The 20109-nt window shown below is 42.6% G+C and overlaps 1 protein-coding gene across 2 annotated transcripts in view; it reads left to right on the plus strand.

Annotated features, from left to right (window-relative positions):
* Positions 1-20109, plus strand: part of rnf43 (ring finger protein 43) — a 56879-nt gene that overhangs the window by 11703 nt on the left and 25067 nt on the right. For both annotated transcript variants that reach the window (XR_013298096.1, XM_077592214.1), the window contains exon 2: positions 19226-19339. Coding sequence is in view for 1 of the 2 variants with exons in the window: in XM_077592214.1 (XP_077448340.1) it covers positions 19226-19339 (114 nt within the window). In the remaining variant the exon portion in view is untranslated. The remainder of the gene's footprint in view (positions 1-19225; positions 19340-20109) is intronic.

Genomic DNA, 20109 nt, shown 5'->3' on the forward strand with positions numbered 1-20109 from the left:
CACGAGCGACGTAACCGCATTCAATCGCCATGGCGATGTAAACATGGCAGTAGGAGAAACAACGTCAAATTGGCCGAAAGAATCCGCGACGTGCAGATGACGCATTCGTACGTGCTCCACTCGTGACATGACTTCTTTGGCTATCCTTGGCAGCAGCGCTAATGAGAATGTTTTGGGAAAGTGCGGTGAAGAATTGTCCATTTTTTTTTCCGCCAGGACGTGGCCGATCAATTCAATCCTTCCTGTCAGTATACCGTTCATAACCTTGAATTTCTACTGTATTTTGCGGCGAAAGCTTTGCTGAGTGCTAGTTACAGCGCTGTCCTATATCAGTCAGCAGCTTGTTTATGAAACTTCAGTCCAAACCCAAGAGTCGGGAGCCGAGCCAAGCTCTCATTGCCTTGCCAGATCATTCTGAGAGCGAGCGAGGGTAGGTTGGATGTGAAGCAAAAAGGGGGTGTTAGCTTAGCAACGCATCTACTGCAATTCTCTGAGCCACCTCCATGCCGCTGACTTCCACTGTTTGCCCACTCTGTTAACTATTACCAGGGGGTTGTGTATCTTGGCTACAGCCCATCGCTCTTACACATACTGTGGCCCATTATCAAAGGAGACCTGCACTACAAGCTCTGGAGGCTTTCCAAAAGGCCACAGTTTCAACCCCAGGACCAAACCTGGCAACATAGCACTATTCATAGTCCCCACACCCCCCAACTTTCTTTCTTCTAATCCTCTCGCTTGAACATGCACGTTGGTGAAACTGCATTTGGCAGGTGCCTCACCCATGCGCACTTGTTTTATGACATCTCTTTCATGTACTTCTTCATTTTTCTTTGCCTTGGTTTCACTGCAAAGAAAGACTAAAAAGATACGACTGTTTTCGGTAGTGAGAAGCACGAAACGCCATTTTAAGAGGAATAGTTGACATTCTCGCAAGAGCAGAAATCCTCAAACACAGCGAGGCATCCAGGCCCTGACGCATCAAAGCAGCCCCATACTATCACATGACCACTGCCTAGTTTGACTTTGGCTATGGTGTTGTTGTATTTTTTCCCGATAGCCTATTTTACATTTACAAAACACAATCCATCCCCCCTTAATGTAGTTGTTGAATTTTTTTTCCTCAATACCTCATATGTCGATGACCAGAACACTGGAATAGTTTCCCTCCATTTAAAAATAGAATCACCAAATTAAAAAAAAACTATTTTACTACCTATTTTATGCTTACTTGATTCAGCCACACGACCCATAGATCCAGTATAGTTCTATAACTGATCACCTTGGACAAGGTAGTTCTTCCCCCTCAAGAATTTTTTTCCCTCTTCTTCTTCTGTCCCCCCCCCCCAGGCCTACGACACCTTTTGTTTTCCTGAATAATGATTTCCTTTTGGGTCACCTCTCCAGCCTTTCAGGGCAGTGAAAGCAGATCTGTCCAAGGCCTCTCCATTACATAGCCCATCAGATAGGGAGGGCTAGATAAGTCCCCTCTGTATAATAAATGTCTCATATTTGATCTTCACAGGTGGGAGTGATCTCACAACACCGAAGCCCTGGTGCCTCTCTGGGGACAGCTTGCATAAACACTGGCTTTTTAGTGTGAAAAGGATGAGTCTGGTTGCCTTTGATATTCATGGCGTCAGCAAAGTCAATGTCATAAACACACACCCTCGTGTTGCCTTTTTTCCCGCGCTTGTATGGAAGGTTGAAAGGTCGCTGCTTATTGGGTCGGAACAGCCTTTCGTTTCAGGAAGCTTTATGCTGTGAATTAGGGCTGGGCGATATGCCCACAAAATTGAAACCTTTTTACCCCAAATTTAATTTTTTGATTGAATTTGGATATTTTTCCCATTAAAATGATTTTTTTATCAGTATAAATGTTAGGATTGATGACCCAAAATGTGAGGATTTCTTCACATTATTTTTTCAAATGACCAAAATTAGACGCAAAAATCACGTTAAAAAAGAAAGGTCAAAACTTTGGTTTTGACAATTAACTTTCCTTAAATTTGAGCCTTCAGTCTCCAAATACAACGTCTACAAAGTCTTTTTGAATAATTGGTTCCTTCTAAAACTAGAATCCTTTTTTATTTTTAACTTGAGTTTTTCACAGAATCGATTCATCAGCCAGACCTAGTTTGACTCCGAATAAATTAATCCCCCTCCAGCCCAAGTCCCTTCGACCATACCTCAACCGACACCCCTGTGTACAGGAGAGAGTACTTTTTTTTGCCTTACCGGTTCAAAGTTCAAGCACAGGGCCCAGTAATCATTGACTCAGTCAAGCTCCCCGCCATTTTAATGGAAAGGAATGCAGCGGCAAATCAAAAGGGAACTTTAGAAGACTTGGCTCCAGAATAGACAAGGGATCATAAATACAGTGGAAAGTAAATAGCATGGGCAGAATGTCAGGCCTTCCTTGTTAGTCCGTATAGTGTTGCGTGGCTGCGGTCTGAATGGGAGACTGTGGAGAGCTGGCAGGAAATCCTAGCTGGGAAGCTAAGATCCACCATCTGCACTTCTTGGGGCCGCCACTCCAAAACCTTGGCTTGTCAATTATTTTTCAGGGAGATTTCTTTCTCGTAGATCATTGGCCGCAAGAGGTAGGGGTGTGTTCCGCTAGACCGCCCTCCGCGTGTTGCCTTTCAGGGGAAGCGTGGACGCCATGTGCTCCAGCGAGTAAATGGTTGCTTGCAATTTGTCCATGTTAGATCTTCGATTCATTTGAATATTTGTCTTACTCAACGCTGACTTTAAAGTAGAATTTCTGTTTTGCGCCTGACGAGCTTGCATTGATAGATTGATAGACTCGCAATCCATTTAAAGGGATGGCACTCATGGGTCATGTTTCAATGACACTGTGTTCATATTAGGGATGTTTAGATGACATATTTTTGGACCTGGATCCAAGTGTCAGTGACCTGTTTCTGTATTAAGGGGAAGCAAATAATGCAGATTGGATTGGATTGGATAACTTTATCCGGGAAATTTCATTGTGGCAGTAGCAAAGAGGGTGATTAGACAGAACAACAAAGCAAAAGCACAAAGTACAAAGCAAATCAAAGTAAATGGGATCATTGAGAATCACCAAATCAAATCATTAAGACAGAAAAGCAGCAAAAGTAATGCAAATATTTCCATACTACTAGTCTGCGTTAACGATTGTATGTTGTTTTTCATTTGGAAATATCCTTTTGCATGTGGAAAATAGTGTATAATTGTAATCCTTCAAAAAGTTTCATTATCAATTCCACTGAAAGAGTATTTATCCTATTCACAATAATTATGATTTAAAAAAAAAAGTTTAATACAAACGATAAATAGTCCTCTACTGCTAAAACTATTTCAACTTTCTTCCATTGCCAGAACAGGTTTGATAATTGCTCCCTTGACTGTCATCTTCCCCTATAGTTTTAGACCTCTTATCTGATTTTACCACGTTAAATAAACAAGTCATTTATATAGTTGTCCGTTTCATCAGTCGCACCTTATCACCGGTTGCTTTGATCAGGGGCATTTTATTATTCTTTGAAAGGCGCGAAGGGTGCAGCCAGTGGGGCGGCAAAAATGAGGGAAATGGGAGATCAATGATTTCTAGACAATCTTCACTTCATTTTACGGATTCAAATGAAAAAATCGACCCATCGAAAAATTGGTACTTGCCTTCATTAGAATGCTAACAAATGTGTGCAGGTATAACTGTTGATATCGTTTTCCATTACATAACCAACAACAAGTAATGTTCTATGCGCACTGTAAAAGGCCTCAGTTGAGACTTGTTTATGTTTGCCATGCAAAAATTGGAATAATTCCCAGATTAGATTCATTTAGTAATCAAGTTTTGTCAAATGTCAGCGCTCATACTGCTGATTTCAGCGAAAAGATATGGTTTTCAACATGTCCGCCGTTGATTCCCCGAATCCTGGCAAAGCGTCCATCCCGGATGCGGCTATTCGGGGTGCTCATTTGCTAGTTCATATTTATATACAGTACCGATTATGAATAGCTTTCATGGCCTTTGTAAATGATTGATGGAGAGGCTATTTGGGATGAGGTGTGCATCCCATGGCATTGTGGCACAAGGGAATAGTTGTATTGATTTAGTAGGTGTGCACGATTGACAATTTGTGCGTGTGAAGTTGAGCATGAACATTGAGGCACTACATGGCGAGGTCAGTGCTCATTGGCCCTTTTGTGGGGGTGACGTTGGGGAGCCCGTATAGCCTAATGCAGAAGAGGAGTGTGGGAACCAACTGGCGTAGAGGATGGGGGTTGGGGTGAAAGATGAGGTAAAGGTTCCGCAGCCCAACAATCAGCATGTTGATGTCGTCACTGGGTGGCCTACTTGTATGGGGTTACAGAACAGGACAGAACACACAAATACTGGTCCTACTGTCCTAGTGCATGACGCGTCCTTGACTAAATGTAACAAAGAGGATCAATGTGGTGTCAAAATAGTTTTTGTTCAGGTCATACCAAGATACCTGTTTGTTTCGTCTATGTACTTTGGGATTGGAATGCAACATCGAGTTGGTGTTGTAAAAAAGGATCTGAAGACAATAAGTAAGAGTAACAATAATAGCCTTTTCAGTGTAATGGCTTAAAATAATGGAATGATTGGACATGCGTCATTACGGTTTGCATCGTGCACATTAAAATGGCAGTCTGTTCAGCTAGGCTTCTGTTTGCGTTTCAGACGTCGATACGTTTCATTGCACATTCCTCGGTGTCCGTGTGTCTGAGGACACATTTCTGTGTTTGTACAACAAACTGTATTTGTGCGTTGGAAAAGAGGAAATGTTTCTGTGTGTATACAGAAAAGTTGCAGATAGTCTCAGGCCTGATTTTCTTGTTGAAAAGGGATCATAACATTTGTTTGGTTTCAAGCAGTGCCAATTTTTTTGTCGTCTTGTCACCTCATCGGCCCGAAACGTAATCCTTGCCGTCCGTCCGTTCGCGTTAACCAATCAGCTTCCCTCGTTCAGGTGTGTCTCGGTTTCCAGTCACTTTGTGTACATTTGGCTCTCTTGTTTCTTAAAGTAATCGTTGCTCATTGTTTTGTTGTCATTAGCAGTTACGTTCCCTTTTGCGGCGATTATTCGCAGTTTCTTCCTTTCTTTTTGATCTTCCTTGAATTATTTCTAATGACACCACTCTACCGTTTGCCTTTTCTGCCTGCCTCTTTGAACAAACCCAGTTTCCGAGTACGTCCCTCTTGCTTGCCTTTCTCCGAGGCACTTGGGTCCTCCAGCTTTTCTAACATGGCCACAAAGACCAGCTAAAACTAACAACTTCACTCTGACTGCTCTAGTTTTCGGTCGTCTTTCGGCGACCATTTATTTTGGGGCTTTTTGGAATTGTTGTTTAGCATTCAGCGCCGTTATGGTAACAGCACCGGTCTCCCCAGTAACTCTAGTCTGCAGAGACAGAATAGTTCCCCCCCCGCCTGCACGGCAATACAACACCCTCGGTAATCTCCGGGCTTTAGTCAATAGCATACAATCAGGAGCACTGGTCTCTCCAGTTGGAACAATATCAACCCCCCAACCCTCGGAGGGAAATCTTAACTGCTCACAATTAAAGCCTGTCAATGGAAGGCCAGCTGTTCCTCGCCCTCTGCCGGCCTGTCCGGGCCTCAGATAAATGTTGGACGGTCAAGCCGGCCTCCTACCCAAGGCACAGTCGCGAACACTCTTGCGCAAGGGCATAAATCGGCATTAGCGCCACGCATCGAATTACAAAGCGTGGAGATTTGCTGGGAAACAAACGCGCTAGGTGTGACTACACACCCAGCTCTCTCGGTTTCACACAAAGCCTTCACAAAGCCACACGTTGTCCGCGTACCCTTGTCCAACATCATGCAAATGCTAGGGTTGTACTAAACGATACGATTGCTATAGACAAGCCTGCCGGAAATCAATCTACGATATTCTACTACACAACTATTGACACGTTGGCCGACATCCACAAGTTTCAGACTACCTCAAATAACTCAATGGCCGCCCTTGACGTTCTCAGCTATGACGGAACAGCTGTATTACCGAGGAAACGGGATCGGGAGATGGTAGACTCCACTAGCGAGGTCAACTAGTATTACAAAAATGGATCGATGTTCTTCTCCTGGCAGATATGTTTTATTTAGCTGTCTTTGACTTTTCTTGAATGCGGTTGCGCTTTGATGCTTTGATGTGCATCGCTGTTATTTTCCTTTTGACCAGACATTTTAGCTTGAATGAGTGGATCCTATTGTTCCTGTTGCCACCGCCTGTTTGCAGCTGTGGATGAAACTATTTGGTGTATTTGGCACCAGGCCCGCCTTTAGCCTCAGATTCTAATAGAACGAGGAGACACGGGGGCCAACGCATTTGATGCGCTTGATGTGGACGGCAGAGCGCCTGCCAAAATGACTGCTTTCCTAATCTACACATAGACAGGAATACTTGGAAACCGAATGCTAGTGGAGAACGCTAGGCACCCGTGGAAGATTGGATAACAAGTGAAAGCAGCCCTCTGTTGGAGATGCTTCTTTTTTTTCTTGAAGTTTGTAACAGTGTCAAAATGACACAAAAACGGCACCTCTAGCTCAATGTTTGGTCTTTACACCCCTCTCAGTTGGAAGCCCAAAAAATAGTACAGTAGGGCTGGCTCACAGGGTCAATAATATATATTTTTTTCAAAATTCATGTATCAAATATGATACTTTTGGCCATTATAGGCTTAAATATATTCATCTCTACCCCATTTGTACGGCCACCCCCAAAAAACAAAGTAAATAACTACACAAAGAAACAAACTCCTTCTCACGGAATCATTTGTTTTATTATAAATTGCTAGATTTACTTGGATTAAACTTCAAGGAATAGTTGTCATTATATTTTCAAAATTCTCAGCAATAAAAAAGTCCTTCATCAAATCTATTTATCGCCCACAAGGACATGTTCGGGTTGAGGCTGTTAAATACTTGGACATAACTTGTTGGCTCCTCAACACGTGTTATTAAATTTAATTGATTAATCATTCGCGTATCAGAATTTACCTCGGCGCCAAAAGTTTTCTGTGTTTGTCAATGAAGCTCAACTGTTTATCTTTGTAATTAATCAATTAGATTCAATATATCAAATGACCCTTGTGATGTTTGGCGGTATGACTGAAAGCGTAATGAATTTGAAAAGTATTTGTGAATGACAGCCCTGTTTAAGTGCAAAAGCCTCGGAGGGAAGCTTGTCACTGGTAATTATCGGCAATAATGAATTGGCTTTAAGAAAAATAATGAGAGGCCTTCGCTACTTTTCGGCTTCGGCGGGTCGAACTTAGGACACGATGACGACGCGGCCCACGTGGCGTCTGCCGTCTAATCGCCGGCCTGGCGGGCTAAGCCGAGCGAATGGCCGAGATGGAAAGAAAGGAGAAGGATGAAAGAGGATAGATTACACATTCATGTGGCCAATTTAGAGGAAGCCGACCCTGCAAAGATGGCCGTCCGAGCACCGTGACGAAGCCCAGATTACGCACAGGTGCGAGTGTAGAACACGCCGAGCCGTCTCCGTGTCAGACACGTGGCTTTTGCCACCTTCCCCTCGCCGTGTTTTGTCATGTCGGCGTGTTTCTGCACGTTATACTCTTTGTCTCTTATCGCCAATCTACATTGCTTATCGGTTACCTTTTATACAAACGTTTTTTTTTTCCTTTCTTCGTTTGTTGTCGGTATTCTTTTCTTTTCCAAAAAAAATCCCGTCATTTATGGTAGCTAGGTATTTTTTACCCTCCGTAAGCATTGCAGTATTACTTTTTTTGTATATAGCACTACTATCTGTTCGATTTATCAATACAATCTCAGTATTTTTACATGTATTGGCTTTTATCGTCTTTTAGGAACTCCTTCGTTAGCAATGGTGATTGTGACAAATTATTTTTGAATTTCAAGGTCCAAAAAGAACGAAGAGATATTTGTCATATACTATAGTCGAGTTGAAATGAATTTTTCAGCAAATGCCATTGACAGCTGTACAAGTCATTACAGTGTATTCATTTTAACAGAGAGCGGGAAGTAAATAAGTTTAGTGCCAGTTAACCTTTATTTCTAAACCACATTTAAAATCACAGCGGTCGAACAAAGTGCATCACCCAAGGTAAAATCGATTTCAAACAAACAACTAAACATCAAATGCAATATATCCACAACAAAAACAAAGTCTAAACCATGCTTCATTATAAAATGAGGTGACATTTCCTAGCTTTTAAAAGTATCCCGGATCTTGGAGGACGACGGAATATTATTGATTGTAAATCAATCGTTTTGGTCTCCAATGAAGAGAAATGATTGAGCTTGCTTTGGAATCACTGCTCAAGGCAGGATATCATAAATTATTCAACGCCATCACTTGAAAAAGTCGCCGACATCAATTTGACATGCTCAAGTGGGGCATTTATTTTCTTCTCGTCATCTGGAAAATGCAAGCTTTGAAGGCATCTCTGCAAGAATCCGGCTCACCTTGGGGGTCTCCCGTCTTGCAAGGCGTGTTTTCCATTTTTTTTTTTGATGCGATTCACCTGCCTCCTTCCTACATTCTACTTCATTAGCCCCAAGGCCCACATTGACTTTGTGCTTCCAATTGGAAAGACACCAAAGGTGTGTCACCACCGGTCTTTGCTCAGGGCCAGATTCATCACAGTCAACCACCAAAAGCCTCTAATTAAGCTTTTTCAAGGGAGTGGCGGCTTTCATTACCTTTTTGAAGTCGTTGGAGTTTGTTTTTTTGCCGCACGTTCCGTGGCCTGCTAAAGTCATGACACTCAGACCCAGATTTGCTCCTAAAGCAACGCACCTGCAATTGTTATCTCCTTTTTTTATATTACGGCCGCATGTAATGTGGAAAACACACATCAGACGAGTGTGTGTGTGTGTGTGTGTGTGTTGAGTTTTCCCGATGACCGGGAGATTTCCGCACGTCCGTTCACGTAGACGCTACGTTGGCTAATAAAGGCGGTCGCTGGCTGATTACACAAGCGTCAACTTTAAAAAAAAAAATCCTTGTTGCTGCTTAGTGAGTGACCAAGCAGGTGAAGCCAGATCAAGAACAGCCTTGCAACTCTTCTCTGGCGCTCCCTTGTGATGAATGCCTGAGATTCTCCCCAGTTTAACTCATTGGCTGCCGTTGACGGCGGAAGACGTCCCCTCCAGATTGGACGCAAACACGATGGCTTTACGATTGAAATGGATTTGATGTCAATGGTAGTAAAAGAGTAAACACGGTGGGAGGAAGTGCTTTGGATGTCATTGCCCATCTCCCCAGAAGGGCTGCGTGTTGAGACGCACACCCCAGATTTATATTTTATTCCTAGAAATTCATCTTACATAATGTGCATATGTAACAGGGTGAGGGTGGATCCTACGGCCTGACTTGTTCTGAAACAATCAAGGTTGAAACTCTGTTGGCATAGGCTACCGTAGCGCCGCTCTCTTACTGGAAGGGAGCTCGTGTATTCTTGCAAAATGTCACCTGGAGTCCATTACAAAAAATCTAACATTTCTTCCCCTGAACACTGTCAATTCGAATTAAAAGGGATTAGATTAGATTAGAACTTTATTTCATCCCGTATTCGGGAAATTTCTTGGTTGCAGTAGCAAGACAGACACGCAAGACATTGTAGACCTAGGTAAAAAAAAAACTGGAGTCCTCACATTTTCAAACAGATGTCGTCCTCAAATCTCAACTGTACTGGCAATTTGTCATATCCCGATCATTTTTTTCATCCGTGATAGGCTCCAGCATGATTGAATGCCCGTCCCGCCCCACAAAACTATGTAAAATAAATAAATCCTCTGACCCACCCCAGTAAAAGAAAGTACCACTGAGAAGCGATTGGTGCATTGTTCTCACTTTCCTGCTGCAAAGTGGGACATTTCCTCCCAGTCCTCCCTTAATTAGCGCCGCCACGATCTGATCAATCCGGCAGAGGACGGAAAAACCCGATCCAGGACTTTTTTTGAAGCCCATCAGACGGACTCGACTCGGGTGACGCTGGATAATCGGCCCTGTCGGCACGGTAGACCCTCCGGTTGACTCCGGTTGAGACGGTGGTCTTGAGTCTCCTTTCATGCCATATGAGGTCACCCTCTTTTGTGTCGATTGCTCACGCAGCGTCACCGAGACGTGCAGCTCCCCATAGTGCGTCCTTCCACCCTCGGGGCCCAGAGGAGAGCTGGCGGAGGAAGTGTAAAGGTCTAATGTTAGACTGCTGATGGAGGGATGCCAGATCGGGTTGCAGGAGCAGCCATCTCCTCATTGTGAGATGACTTGATCCGCCTCACTCAATGGACCTTATCATCTCGGGGCCCTGCTCATGTTGTCCACTACTAAACCCGCCCAGAGGCACTAACTGCAGAATTTCACAGCACAAATCGGAATTCCTTTGTACCAAAAAGGAATGTCATTCAAGGAGTCCTGACAATACTTTTAAAGGTTCTATCAGATCTTTGAGAAAAAGCACCTCAAAATCAGTGTTCGATTCTGCCTGTGTCCATTTTTGGGGGATATAACCGCGTTGCTCTTTATTCTGGAAGATATCCTCCTCATTTGAACTTTTGAGAGGACTTTGAGCAAAATGGAAGCTCGCATAGTCCCCCACGGTGAAGTACATTTCTGTGGAGACTGATTTTAGTACTTTTCTTTACTCATACTATAACTGTTATGTAATGAGAGATAGACAAACAACAAATACAACATGTTTTTGATGTTTGTCTTTTCATAGGAACGTTAGTTAGGACTTTGGGACAATTTAGGAATCCCATTTTTAGGATTTATTGTTTGCCACTATTGTCTGCTAAGAAGAGAAGAGAACTTAAAACAATCCTCCAAAAATAGGACTTGTTTTTGGGATCGTGTCCTTGTTTCTGTGATCATGTTTTGTGGAAAAGTAGGGATAGTAGAATGGGTCTTAGTTTGGTGGTCCTCCAATGGCAGTTAATGCGTCTCACTGTTGTACGGATATTTGTTCAGGGGTTGCCAATCACGGCGCAAGACCTCTAAGAAGGGAGTTTTTGTGGTTTGTAAGAGAGAAAATTTGTTCTTGACAAGTGAAGAGGTCAAAGTTGTGCTTGCCGTCAATATTTCGGGATAATAATTCTCTCCCACGGTTAAGTCCAAACTACATTTAGCTAAATCAGCACATTTACGCCTAGTACTTAAACGCATGGCGATGAAATATGCTCACATTTCATGTAGCTTACCGACGGGTGATAGACTTGATGTATGGTTAGCCTGTTGACCACCTAATCCAGAGGAGGATATTTCTCCCAAGTACAAAATGTCACCAATTCCTGTCCAGCACCGCCAAAGTTTACGGCACATTTCAAAGTGCTTCCGGGTTAGCAGACAAAGATCAAATATAGTCATTCTTTCTCCGGCTAGCCTCGCGACCAAGGAGCGCTCCGACCGTGCGTCCGTCCGTCTCCTTGCGGCGACGGCTGAACCGTAAACCGCGGGCAAACCGCCCTCGGCGAACAGATTTATCCGAGTACTAGAATACACCGGCAAGTGCCAATTTAAAAGCCCGCGTGTGATTTGACAGCAGACTCTGGCCTCTGTTACCTTTCATCCCACGGACGACTGCTTGGAGTCCTTTTTGCGTAGGAAGTACAACACCACTGCGGTAGAAGGGCGCCATGTGTTTTGCAGTCTGAGGGAGATTTCTTCTTCTAAGTTGGCTTCACGGAGCCTCTTCTGTAATTATGCGCCAAAAACGTTTTAATGAGGAAGAATGTATAAATAATGCCATTTTTGGAAAACCACCTCCTTCTCCGGAGAACCCGGGGGAATGTTTTGAACGTGTCAGCCACGTCTCGGCTGAAGTACTGTCATTTAACTCGTCGGTTGTCGTTGACAACGTTTGGAATGATTACCGAAACGTATTATTTCTTCCTCGTTAAATTGGGTATAAACATCGTAATGTCATGATTTTTTTGTACTCATTTTCACCGTGACCGGACTTTTGGTCGCCGGACATTTGGTCGCCCGGACGTTTGGTCGCTCGGACGTTTGGTCGCACGGACGTTTGGTCGCTCGGACGTTTTGTCGCCCAGGTGAATATAATTTTGAGAGCTGGTTTCAACAGTAGATATTTAGATATTAAACTTTCTCATGAATATAATTTTGAGAGCTGGTTTCAACAGTAAACTCTCTGTCATGTTGTCAAACGTCCGGCGACCAAACGTCCGGCGACCAAACGTCCGGCGACCAAACATCCGAGTACCCATTTTCACACAGGTTTTATAAATGTCAAATATGTAGGCTTCACTCTATGCCTGCAATTAGCAAGCTAAATATTTTTTTCAGCAGTGGTAATGAACCGAATAAGTTACTAAACATTGTTTTCTGTAAATATGACAAATATCCCAATTCTCTTCAGAAATTGAATCCAAAACAAAAATTGAATGATGCCATACAGTGCTACCGCATCATTTATGATCAAAAAAAGAAAACCGCAATCGTCATTAGATAGCTTCTTTCGGCCAGTTTCTAGTAAATCTCTCTCTCTCTCTCTCTCTCTCTCTCTCTCTCTCTCTCTCTCTCTAATGTATGTATACAGTACTGTATGTGTTCTCTCCATGTTATTAAATGTTTTTTTTTCAGTACAAACCAATGCGTGTTACTTATACAAGCCTTAAACATACAAATGCACTTATATAAACCTTCAATATACTTATATAGGCTTCAATATACTTATATAGGCCTTAAACATAAATTATAATACAAAATATAGCACTGAGCAACTTACAAACAAATTCAACTTATGAACAATCGTTCGGAACCTAACTCGTTCGTAAGTAGGGGAGCGTCTGTACACTTTTTCACATTTTCGATACTATCGACAATAACAAAAGTCCAAAAACATGATTCTTTTCATCCTTCTGCTTTGAATTTAAATGAGTTTATCCCTCGCTGACGTCCAATCCATTTGAATTAGAAGCGAACAAAAGCCTTCCCTTTTCCAATGGGACGGACGCCCATGCCCGTCAAGTGTAGCCAGAGTTTAAATCGCTCTGTGGACAGGGTATGAAATTATTATTTTTTTCTGTACCAAGCTGTCTCTCCGTGTGGACTTGCCCTCCTTTGATGAGTCAAACAAAAAGTCAATCACACGCCAGAATGACGAGAGTGGTGTTCCAAAGGGCAACGCTGTTTACCTGCCCGGCGGATTCCACAGCCTGCTGGCTCAGACGCTGAGGTGGAGGCTCCGGTGCCTGCATGTCTGCCGTCTACCCCGGAGACATTCTTAGTCTGATATCGCTGCTGCATGTTCACCCACCATTTTTTTTTTTTCTTCCCGAAAGGCCATACTGAAGCGCCGCTAACAGTTGGGGGCGTATAATCGTAAAATTCCCTCTGGTCAGCGGGCCGGAAGCCTTAAGTGCTGGCAGACGACGGCGAGTGTGGTCTTCTTCGGCGCCGTGTAAGCAGGCAGATTGGATGACTTTTTGAAAGATCTGATAAACTAAGTGTTAGGCCTGGGCGATAATACCTTGATTTGAGGAATTCAGCTATTTTTCATAGCGGATGGTTCGCAAAATAATGAATTAGAGTTTATTTTTCTTGAGGAACTCTGGGCAGATATGTTTGGATTTTTAAGATTCCTTATTAAGATTACCTACCATTGACTAGAATTGGTTTAAATTGGGTCAAATGACCAATTGGACGTTCGTTGAGTGTCAGAGTTCCAAAGAGTGCCCTATAAGGGGTTAAATCTGTTGTTTTGTTTTTGTTGTTGTTCTTATTGTGTCCCTAGAAAAGTAGGGAGAGGCAAAAATATCTCATTTTACTGTAAATACTGTAGAACACGCTTGAGTCTTTTGTTTTTATAGTTCACATTGTGTGTGATTTGGCTCTCACCATGAACCAGAACGGCATTCCCCCAATGAGGAATTCAGAGCCTGAACATTAACCTCACCACAACCACAAACCGTAAACTGGAGGTGTTAACCACATGCGTCACTTTGCCACTTGAATTTCACTGACAAGACTGCAGGTGAAAACCAGTACTTTTACCTTCTATTCTTTTTCCCTTAGTGACTTCTGTGTTTTTTTTCTTTTTTTCCTTTTGAATGACTGCCATGTCTATTTATTTCCTGTGTACATGGAATACCTTGCACCAGCTCCAGAATCTTTCTTTGTTAATGACACAGTGCTGTGCGTAGGCGTGTGTGTGTATGTGTGTGCGATGGGGAGATGGAAGCGACTTCAAAGCGGTGTGGCGGCATTTCTCTCAGGCCAGCCTGTTTACACTGCTCAGTGGAGTCTGCATTCCTCTGTCTCATTTTTCCATGGCATTCCACGAAGAGCTCCATTCTCTTGGCTGCATGCCCACACCATGGCAACGCTAACCCCCCCACCCCCACCCCACCCCTTCGGACCCCTCCGCCCCCCCCTCCGTAGCGAACATACGGACTGGTGCACAGTACAGTACAACTTGAATGCTCTGTTCAGATGTTAAAACGACTCATAGGATCCAATGGAGGTTCTATTCGTTTGTTTACTTTATAGCCGAGAGATTCGAATTCGCAACGCTTTGTTGAATCGTAGTCTTTGCGGTAGGACACGTTGTTATGGCGGTTTACTTAGGAGAGCCGTTAGGTTGTAAATATTTTATTCATTTGGCTGTCTTTTATGGCTCTGGACGTCCAATTCGTTTTGACTGGGAGTTATTAGATGTTTGTTCGTCAAAATGGACTGGTCGTCTGGGGCCGTCAATGGCAATCGTTCATCTGGAGTGAGAAAATGTTTATTTGTTGCGCCCCTCCCACTTCAAATTGATCACATGTCTACTGGTGGGAGGGTGCAGCTTGGCCAAACCAATAACAACCATCATTTTTTTTCTTACCTCATTGACATCCAATCCGTTTGAATTCACAGCAGAAGAATGATTGCATGCCGCGCGATTGGACTTCAATCATGAGTTTTCCCTTTGACTGCCTAAAGCACATTTCTGCGAAAAACAATCTCATGACAGGCCTAAATAGTAAAAATGCACCAGACCCCAAAAAGCGTTTTGAAGTTAGCGCCATGCTCCCGACACGTAAAATAATTTGATTTACAGTCTGTGAGGTGCTGCAATATCTCGCCAGCTCTTCTAATGTATTTTTTTTACTGGATCTTTTTTCATTTTTCCAGGAGAAAAACAAATATTCATGATAAATATTATTGTCTTATCTCCCAAAGCTAATATTGGCATATTGTGGTCCCGTACAAAAGTTGTTATACGCCATAAATTATTTGAAATGATCAAAAAAAACTTATCAAATATGGGAAAACGTACAAGTTGACTATGGAGTTAGTTTCTATCCATGGTAGTGTGTAAACGTGAGGGAGGAGGAGTCATCCTGCAGGCCAAGTGAGGGACAGAGGAAGCCTGGAGGACGAGTGGGCGTGGCCTGCAGGGGACGTGGCCCCGGGTCTGCAGGGAAGAGGGATGGCTCGCTGCAATGCCAACAAACTGTTGGGTTACCGAGCCGCTGACCTGTTATGACAGGGAAGTGTTGTGTTTATGTTTAACTGAGAGCTTTGAAATGTATAGCGCGGCGCTAGCCTAAGGCCGGAGGAATGTTACAATTTGTTGCTGCTGTGAATCTTTCGCTGTGTACATGTACGCAGTCTTCGTTCAAAGTGATTCGAGCGAAGACGCGGGAAGTCGCTAGGGGATTTCGTTGGGTCACGTGGCCCATCCATATCGCCGAAAAAAAATTGCTAAATGTTTTCTTTCCCCTGATTGGCTCGGTTAACACATTTTCCCGCATCCAGCCTTCCAAACTCACTTGCGATGGCCCGCGGTTTTTCTTTTACCAACGGATGGCGTTGCAGATGTTGGCGTGCAAGCACACGCCTGCGCCCCCCCGCCTAGCGACAGACTCACATTCATATTCAGACGTTGGCATCTTTGATGTCTGTACGCAGGCGTCACAATTCTTGAAATTAATTGTAGGTGCGGTATGAGCGCTCGGGCAAATCATCTGCTGTGATCAGACTTTTTTTTTTTCCATTCAAATGCTCACCGAGCTGACGGCGTCTTTAGAAGTAGATGCCAGTTCTTTCAATGAGTGCTTGACTTTTGGGGTTTTCTTAATAATTTGGAAGCTGGAAAAACTCCAGGGGAGTGTTGTCACCATTTTTTTTTTGTTCATCAAGAATATTTGTTAACTCCTGCTTTTTATTTGGAAAAACAACGATAGGGCAATCTCCTTTTCATTGTCCAACCTTTTTTGGCTTCAACATATTAAACTTGGTTTTGTTAATTACAGCAAAAATGTTAAACCGATACCAACACAAAGGTTAATTACAAAAATAATCAGTGATTATGACTACATTCCAGTCACAGTCAATGCAATGTATTTCTAGTCCTACTTAAATACGATACAAAGAAAATGTATTCTCTATTTATGTGTATATATGTATATGTGTATATATGTAGATGTATGTATGTATGTGTATGTATGTCTGTATATGTATACGTCACATATACATATACACACATACATATACATATATACATATCCATATATACATATACATATAAATATACATATACATATATACATATACACATATAATATGTGTATATGTGTATATGTATATATGTGCATGTATATATGTATATGAATATATGTATATGTATGTGTGTATATGTGTATGTGTATATGTATGTGTATATGTATATGCATATGTATATGCATGTGTGTATGTATATGTATATGTATGTGTATATGTATGTGTAAATGTGTGTATATGTATGTGTAAATGTGTGTATATGTATATGTATGTGTATATGTATGTGTATATGTATGTGTATATGTATGTGTATATGTATGTGTATATGTATGTGTATGTGTATGTGTATATGTATGTGTATATGTATATGCATGTGTGTATGTATGTGTGTATATATATATATATATATATATATATTTATATATATAATTTGTACGCAAGAACTATCAACTCGTTTAAATGAAATAGCAGAAATACTCAATTTTTTTATCATTCATGCCATATAAGCCAGGATGCCGTTTCACAATTTTTTTTATCGTTCAGTGTGCATCTTTCACTCATCGCCTGCCAGTGACGACGTCAGATGTCCAACCCATTTCAAGCGGGAGGGTGGCAGCCATTGAACATACCCTCCCATTTGAAACGGATGGAACATCTCTTAATTATAAACTCCTTTAATTTCACAGCAGATGGATTTTTCTTAAAAAGCCACACAATTGGAGGCCGAAAGAGTGGAGGGGCGTGGCCTAGCCACTGAACTTTTTGTCTCTCCTTCCCCACATGCGCCAGCATCACTTATCAACGATCACTTTGCGTCATTTAAACGACATTACGTTGAGTTTTCAATCCAATAGAAGTCACGAGCAACTCCCTCCGACTCTGGTCGGCAGCCAAACAACTGGAAAGCCCTCCGGCTGATTATTGGCAAATGAAACGGGAGCATCCGCCAGGCCCAGCGAGGGGAAAATATTATTGACTTCTCACCACAGCTACTATTTATTTTGCTCCTTTTTCTGTCCGTCTATTTGTTTTCCAAGTTGTTCGTTTTTTTGGGCCTCGGCATATTTTCGTAACAGCCTTTGATTGAACTGGAAAGGAATGCCTTTAATGGCGGCAACAAAAGAGCCAAGGGACATGTGTCCCCCTCCCACCCCGGCCGCCGTCAGTTTGAAACAGATCTAGACAGATGAGGAGGAGGCGCAATGGAGGACTGAGCATTGTTAACAGTCTGCGGGGAGCTGTTTGCGTGCCCTGTGGTTTCTTGTCCCTGTGAAATGGAGACTCGCTGATTTGGTTTCCCAGGCCCTTTTTTCTCGGGGCCGCGGAAAAAACCCGATGAAGACGTTTTCAGTCGGTCCCGGTGACGCGGGGACCCCGGTGGTGGCGTGCGTTTGAAGCGCCCCACGGCAGAGTGGGGCGACCTTCTGACTCTAAAGTGGTGGGGGCATTTCCAAAATAGACGGGAAACCTTGACCCGATCGACTTGGGAAAACGCGGCATTTAGCGGATATCAAAGGAGAGTGAATTGCAATTGTGAAGTAATAGCAGGCCTGGGTGGCAATTATCTTGTTTGTTTTTATTGCTAATCATAAAAATGGCATCTAGGAAATGAATCAAATTGTTATTAATGAGTTCATTCCATCTTTAGGGAGTCATCATTTATAATTGTGGGCTCACCACACAAATATAGAGTTATTGATGTGGCTTTTTTTAACTCTTAACAATTTTTGGCTTAGAAAAAATTTAAAATTGAATATAAAGGTGTGGCCTACATGATCCATAAAGTCATGTCCTCATTTGTGGACATCTGAATTCTGCTATCATTACGTATATGTCTTTCTATATATTATTCACACATTCATTTTGCATTCCATGGGGGTGCCAGAGCCAAACCCAGCCAACGCCATAGCTGCCATAGGCATCCTGATTTGGTTGACAGCCAATCGCAGAGCACAAGTAGACGAATAATCATTCTCTTGGCGACAATTTAGAATCTTCAATCAGCCTGTTTTGGGAATGTGGGAGGAAACCGGGGTACTCGGAGAAAACCCACGCGGGCACGGAGAGAGTTTTAAGTAAAATGACGGTCCGTCGAACACCGTGGTTGTAAAGATTAACGAAATGTCTGTGTTTCTAGACCTTAAAGCTCCTTGCCTTGGTTCGCTTCTCTTTTTGGGCCCGACTGTTTTTCCTCCCCTTTTTTGCTGACAGACAAGCAGCAGCCTTTTGCCGAACATGACGTCAAATCCCCCTCGACCGGGGTGCCAGCTGTTGATATCACCCTGGGGGGGGGGAAGTTTAATTTAGGGATTTCCGCCGGTTAAGGCCAGGGGGACCCCGTTGACCTCAGCCCGCAGCCACATGAAGAAGCATACCAGGCCACGATGGGACTACTTAGCTACTAACTAAACTGACGTCTTCAAATCGATGTCGAATTTAGATTCGCCTTAACTCATTCATTGGCTAGGCTCGACGTCCACTCCATTTCGACCGGGTCCAAATGGATTAAAGCGCCGTCAATGAATGTCAACAGGCCACTACTCATCGAGCGAATGAAAATTCATCTATTTGGACAGTGAATTAGAAACACAATGCGCTAACAAAGCATATTTGATGGCTTGCCGCTTTATTGCTCATTCGCCAATGCATACTTGGGTTGTAAAATGTGCCTTTTTCTGTGTTTGCAGTATCACCCGCTGTCACTGTGCAACACGAGTGAAGATGAACGGCAAGAGAACGACTTCATCACCGTTGTCAAACTGGAGCAGAGGGTTCCCAGCTGTCTGCCTCTGCTGGAAAAGGTAGGAATGGCACACATGCCCATCCTATTTTTCCACTTGTTTTTCAACCGCCACGCGGCAATCGAGCAGGTATACCGACATTGACACTTGACCCTTTTTAAGACATTGAGTGCCTGAGCAATCACATTTGGTCTCCCCAGTTTAAATGAATTGGACGTCCATTGTTGTCAGTGAACAGTAAATCCCGTAATATTTAAACTATAGTTTGAATAGCAGAGCTAAAAGGGCATTTTGTATTGTTTTTATTAAACGATAACAAGGCTGTTAAGAAAGGTTATTTATTTATTCCATTTTATTTATTGTTAATTGAGGTTTTATTCATTTTTGATTGCTACGAACGTTGGCTTCTTTAATGGATTGATTCAGTCGTTAAAAGCGTACAAAAAATAATATAAAAAATACTATAAATTAAGTATATACGTAAAATTACAATGGAGCTGTGGTGTCCACACCGTATTTTGGGGTCATGTAGTTCAGCCACACTTACTGTTCAAAAAAACACTGTCACGACCAATGACAATGATAAAGAAGCTTATTTTTCTGTTTCTTAGTCAGACTATGTGAATATTGTGGAATGGATACCTGTCAATTTTTCCGTTTTTCCTGTATTTAATGTTTTTTGATCATTTCAAAAAATGTACGAGATTTTTTAAAGAACTTTTTTGTAAAAAACGATCTCGTTTTACCCATTTCATGTCTAATCCGCATCGTCACGGTAACTGGTAGCAAACAAAAACGTAATCGCCGACTGCTTATAGTATTGTCATGCC

The sequence above is a fragment of the Stigmatopora argus genome, chromosome 22, assembly GCF_051989625.1.
Source record: "Stigmatopora argus isolate UIUO_Sarg chromosome 22, RoL_Sarg_1.0, whole genome shotgun sequence".
NCBI classification, from domain to species: Eukaryota; Metazoa; Chordata; class Actinopteri; order Syngnathiformes; family Syngnathidae; genus Stigmatopora; species Stigmatopora argus.